This window comes from Dermacentor silvarum, chromosome 7, assembly GCF_013339745.2.
Source record: "Dermacentor silvarum isolate Dsil-2018 chromosome 7, BIME_Dsil_1.4, whole genome shotgun sequence".
NCBI lineage: Eukaryota > Metazoa > Arthropoda > Arachnida > Ixodida > Ixodidae > Dermacentor > Dermacentor silvarum.
In genome coordinates, this window is record NC_051160.1 from 103,222,615 (window position 1) to 103,228,614 (window position 6,000).

General features: G+C 51.8%; 1 protein-coding gene across 1 annotated transcript in view; it reads right to left on the bottom strand.

The window, feature by feature from the left end:
* The window catches only part of LOC119458337 (serpin B3), a 28,943-nt gene extending 23,368 nt beyond the window's left edge, over positions 1-5,575 (bottom strand). Inside the window, exon 1 of the mRNA XM_037720171.2 lies at positions 5,166-5,575. Within this exon, the coding sequence (XP_037576099.1) occupies positions 5,166-5,515 (350 nt within the window). The 5' untranslated portion in view covers positions 5,516-5,575. The remainder of the gene's footprint in view (positions 1-5,165) is intronic.
* Positions 5,576-6,000: the final 425 nt, after the last annotated feature.

The following is a 6,000-nucleotide window of genomic DNA, read 5'->3' on the forward strand; positions in this document are numbered from 1 at the left end:
GATTTTTGGGACACTCGTGAGCAGGTAATTACAGGACTACGTTCGAAACAACTCAGCACGATGTTACTCGGAAAAAGTCATGAGGACGACGACGATATTCTGCACGACATTCAGGAATTCGAGAGGATCGAGCGTGAAAGGCAAGCGTTTTTTGGTTCAGCGCGCGACCATAGAGCGGCGAGCAACGAAGCACGTGCTCCGTACGTGAGCGCGCTGCATGCAAGAAAATCCGTCGAGGAGGGAAGTACCAAGGACAGGCGACCCCCTCTGACTAACGAAAAAGGAGAGCGAAAGTGCTACAACTGTAGCCAGTACGGACATATAGCGAGAGACTGTCCGCAACCAAAACGACCGATGAAATGCCTCCTCTGCAACGGAACTGATCACACGCAGCGTCACTGCAAGGAGGCACAGCAGCGCAACGAGGCGCACACAGTAACCGAGCCAGTATGTGAAATCAAGAGCGCAAGCGTTTTGCTGAAGGAAGTCACTTTGAATGGAAAGTTCACTGTCGTTGGACTCATTGATACAGGCAGTTCTGGCTGTCTCTTGCGTGCCTCCGGAGCAGCGCGATGTGGCATAGAAATCGTTCCTGAGACAACAGACCTGTATGGGTTTGGAAATAGCACTGTGCCTGCAGCAAAAAGCATTGGAAGGTGCAGGGCCGATTTATGCATTGACGGTGTTTTGGCAAAGGACATACCCATTCTTGTAGTTCCAGATGAAGCCCAATCTGTTGATTTACTGGTCGGAAGGACATTCACAGAGTTGCCTTACATCGCGTATTCAAGAATTGGAGGTTCTCTGCGGTTTTGGCATTGTAGTGACTGTCCGTTCGCTCATTTGGAGCCGTGTGAGGGTCCCCAAAGACTGCAGCTGAGAGCCAAGGAGGAATGCGTACTCCAGAAGGACACCGTAAACTGGATTACATTGTCTTCGGAGCAAAGGATCACAAGTACCGTCGTGTACAGACACTGTGGCCAAAGTGTCCTGCTCGACATGACGCTTGGAGAAGTCACTGTTCCCATGCACCCAGTGGGTGACGGACAGGCTTTCATACAAAAGAGTCAACCGCTTGGGCGAGCGACACCTGTAGAGGTGCTACAGGTTTCAGCTCAAAGCTCCATTATGGATGACACTGAGCAGGGAAGCGAAACGATGAAAGAGACGCCTGTGCCAACTGAACGACAACCGATACGGCGCTGTGACGTGAACGTTGGACCTTCTGTGACAGAGTCGCAGCATTCGGAACTGGTGAATGTTCTGAACGAATTCCGTGAGTGTTTTGCAATGACTCCGGCAGAATTGGGTTGCACGACAGTGCTGGAGATGGACATTGTAGAGGTTCCGGGTAGCACCCCTGTCGCATTACGCCCACATCGGACAAACGCAGAAGGGCGAGAAACAATACGAAGAATTGTCAAGGAATGGAAGGACCTTGGCATGGTGACAGAAACGAGTTCTGATTATGCTAGCCCTGTACTCGTAGTAGATAAGAAGAATGGCGAAAAACGCCTTGTTATTGACTACCGCAGGCTTAACGCGCAAACTGTGAAGGAGAAGTATCCCCTTCCAAACATAGATGATCAGTTCGAAGGCCTCGCAGGAGCTACCTACTACACAGTTCTGGATTTGGCTCGGGGCTACCTGCAAGTGCCCTTGACTAAAGAGGCCAAGAAGAAAACAGCGTTCATCACTCCCGACGAAACGGGTCAATTCGAACGAATGATTTTTGGCCTCACAAATGCACCTGCAGTTTTCCAACGGCTTATGAATAGAGTGCTCGGACCACTAAGGGGTGAAATTGTGAGGTGCTATCTAGATGACATCCTCATACCGGCAAAAGATTGGTGTGAAATGGTCGCGCGATTGCGTCAAGTCCTGCAGGCATTCAGGGAGGCAGGTTTGACACTGAGGCTCAGCAAGTGCTCATTTGCAAATGACAGTGTGGAGTTTCTGGGGTTCCGTCTGATAGGAGGACAGGTACAGCCAGGCGAGGCAAAAACAAAGGCAATATCCGAGTTCCCAACCCCAGGGAATGTGCATGAGGTAAGGCGCTTCCTTGGATTGAGTGGATTCTTCAGGAAATTCATTCACAAGTACGCCTTGATCGCTGAACCGCTCACAAGACTTACCAAGAAGGAAGCAGTATTCGAATGGAAGTCAGACCAGGAGAGTAGTTTCCAAGATCTGAAGAGGAAACTTACGTCAAAGCCGGTGTTGCAACTTTTTGATCCTAAAGCAGAAACTGAACTTCATACTGACGCCAGTTCCAAGGGGCTAGCAGGAATGTTGCTGCAGAAAAGAGGTAACAATTGGCACCTTGTGTACTGCGTAAGCAAGAAGACAACTGAAACAGAAAGCAGATACCATTCCACGAGATTGGAACTGATGGCCATTGTGTGGTGTGTGGATCGACTGCGGTTCCTGCTCTTGGGTATTCATTTCACGGTGGTTACAGACTGCCAAGCCCTCATCTATCTGAATGCACAGCGTACACAGAAACCACAGATTGCTCGCTGGTATGACCTCATCCAGGAATTTGATTTCACAGTAAGGCATCGACCGGGCACACAGATGGAGCATGTCGATTCGTTGAGTCGAGAACCAGTGGAGTGTCCGAATGATACCATGAATGATCTTTTGGAGAGACGCTTCGAGGTGTGCCTGACCTGTAGTCTGGAGGACCAGATAGTCGCCACTCAAAGAGGAGATGAAGAGTTGCGGCAGCTTATAGCGATACTTGAACAACCGGAACGGGACCGCTCGAGAGAGGACAAGAACAAAACTAAGGACTATGCGCTCAAGGATGGTCGGCTTATGCGAATCATCGAATCTGACAACGGGATGGTAATGAAGTTTGTGCTACCTAAGTGCATGAGGAAGGCGGTCGTGGTGCGATGTCATGATCTGCTTGGTCATTTTTCGGTGGACCGAACTGTGGCGAAAATCCGGGAGGCTTTCTGGTTCCCTCGGATGCGCAACTACGTGCGAAAGCATATCTCACAGTGCTTTGAATGCATCTTCAACAAGGTACCTGGTGGGAAGAAGGAAGGGCTCCTTAACCCCATTCCGCCTGGTAGGCGCCCCTTTGAAATAGTGCACCTGGACCACATGGGCCCATTCGTCCCAAGCAAGAAACGGAACCAACACCTTCTAGTAATCATCGATAATTTGACGAAGTTCGTGCGGCTCTTTCCTACTCGCGATACTTCGACAAAGCATGTACTGCGTGCGATCGAAGAGTTCATTCTTGAGAGAGGTCTTCCTCAGACCATCATTACGGATCGAGGCAGTTGCTTCACTTCAAAAGCCTTCGAGGAGTTCTGTGCGACTCGGGCAGTGCGACACGTCCTGAACTCATCACGCCACCCTCAAGCTAACGGACAAGTTGAACGAGTGAATCGTACTGTTTTGCCAGTCATCACCACAGCAATGAAAGACCCAGAGCACCGGGATTGGGATGCTAACCTCAAGTATGTTGAATGTAGCTTAAACAACGCTGTGAGTAAGAGCTCGGGAAAGACCCCTTATGAAATGCTTCATGGTTACAAACCCGTCTTTTATGGACTAGCCCTGCAAGAGGAGAAAGTGGACAGTGAAGACGCTTGGAAGGAGCCGAGTGAGCTCAGAGAAACTGCACGGCAGCACTCGCTAGAAGAACAAGCAAAAAGTAAGCAGGCATACGACACCCGGCATTATCCTGCAAGGATGTATGATGTGGGCGAAGTGGTATTTTCGAAGACAGCGCCCCAACACACGGGAAATCCAACTAAAACACAACCCAAGTACAGAGGCCCCTTGGTAATAACTGAAGTGTTGCCTGCCGACACGTACAGAGTGGCAGAGCTCAACAAGAACTCTGGTAAGAGGTACGCAACGACGGCGCACGTTTCGCAATTGAAGGCGTGGTCATCGACAACCAAAACGTCTCATCTAGACGACGACGAGGAGTCAGATGAATCCGAGCACCAACTTGACCAGGATCAGTACGACGAGCCTTTGGCAGTTAGACGCCCACGCAGGCAACGAGTAGTACCTGCCAGACTACGCGACTGCATACCATAAGACAGCTAGCGTTCTTCGTGTGTGTGTGTGTGTGTGTGTGTGTGTGTTACTGCGATTACCTTAACGAGGACGTTAAGATTTCAGGACGGCCGAGATGTTAGCTATTTCACAAGCTGCTTGCTAGCGCCCCCTACCTTGTACACCGCGATCTGCGGCCGAGACGCGTCTATTGTGTTGTGGGAGTGTGTGGCAGTGCGAGTGCGCGTTCGATAGTGCGACGACGAAGCTGTGCGAGTGTGAGCGCGAGTTACCGTGTGCGTGTTCGAGGAACGCTATGTGCGAGTTCCTGTGCGATAAACGTGAGCCCCTGCGTTGCTTTCTGTGTGAGCACTCTTCCCTTTCCCTTTTCCCTTAATAAACCAAGTTTTATTCAATCAAACCACTGTGACCTGTGAGACGCGGCTGTCTTCAACATCTCAGAAGTGGGATTACTAGGCCTAACGGACTGAGCGGCACCATGAATAGAAGGGAAGTTCGGAGTGGAGACGCCCCAACCGACAGCGACAACGAGAGTGGTGTTACTAGTGAGACTGTGCGTGAGGCGGTTTCCTCCATGGGCACCGACCAAAGTGATGGTGTTACCGTGCGCGAACTATTGAACGCCCTTGTGGAAAAGGACCGCGTCCTAACGACTTTGTTGGAACGCTTGACTCCGTCAGCGACGCCACAGCCCATGTCCGCGGGAACGCCTGGTGGAATCGCTGCGTTCCAAGTGATGCCCGACCTAAGCAACAACATAACAAGCTTTAACGGTTGCGAGGACGCACCCTCAGCAAAGGATTGGATTGAAAATATCCTTACAACTGCGACGCTGCACAGCTGGCCTGAGTCTTTCATGCTTGAGACCGCAAAGTCCCGTTTGACCGGACCGGCGAGAGACTGGCTGCGTTCGAGGAGATCCGAAGTCAAAACTTGGAGCGATTTTGAAGAGCGTTTTCGGCGAACCTTCGTGAGCCAGACGCGTGCGGCGGAACGCTGGCGCAAAATGCACGAGCGAGTCATTTCATGTCATTTGATTGATTGGAATGTTTCCTATACTTAAGCATTGGATTGCCTATTGTTTAATCGCAGTTTAGGTGCCCAAGCATGCGGCCGACCTTTTGGTTTCGGCGTCCTCATCGGTGCTGTCCATCTCGGACGAGAGGTCGTCGTCAGTGGTGGCCAGGGCGGCAGCCGCACCGCGCGGCGCTCGGGACAACCACGAGGCCATCGACGTCGACGACGTCATCGAAGACGACAGGCTGGAGCGATGCGGCCCCGGCGACGACGACCTGTGGCTCCCGCGGCGCGACCTGGCGGGCGACGTCGGCTGAGACATTGACTTGCGCCGCGACGATCGCCGGCGGCGGTGGCGCGACGACCGCGACGGAGGGACGTACTCCTCGCCCGAGTCCGACGCATTGTCGTCCTTGGTGGCGAGGGTCCACTGGGATGAGCGACGGCGCATTGCGACCGGCTTCCGAGAACCACGATTCTTGACGGCCGACAGCGCAGAACGCTTCTTCTTCGTCGTCGTCCTTCACGAGGGGCACGCGATTGTACCGATTGTACTTTAATGCAACGCCTGGCGTTGTTTAATGAAGGCGATGATGGTGATTCCTTTAAAAAATCCGAGGACACCTGAGCACTTCTTCCGAGCTGTGATTGCGAAAGCCTTATTGTCCAACTGAACTCCGCTGAGCGTTCCTTCGAATTATGAACTATATATGGCTAACTATGGCTAACTGTGAACTATGGCATTCCTTCGAGTTATGAATTATGGCTAACGCCTCCTAAATAGCACAAGGACGATGACGCACTTCCATCCTTGACGTGATGCTACCTTGCCCGACTGCCATACAATCTCGTCTCCTGAGTAAGCAGCGCTGATTTTGACGTCACCGCTTTCGTCACGCCGGGCGTGGCGATGGAAATTTCGGTCCAAGTAACACG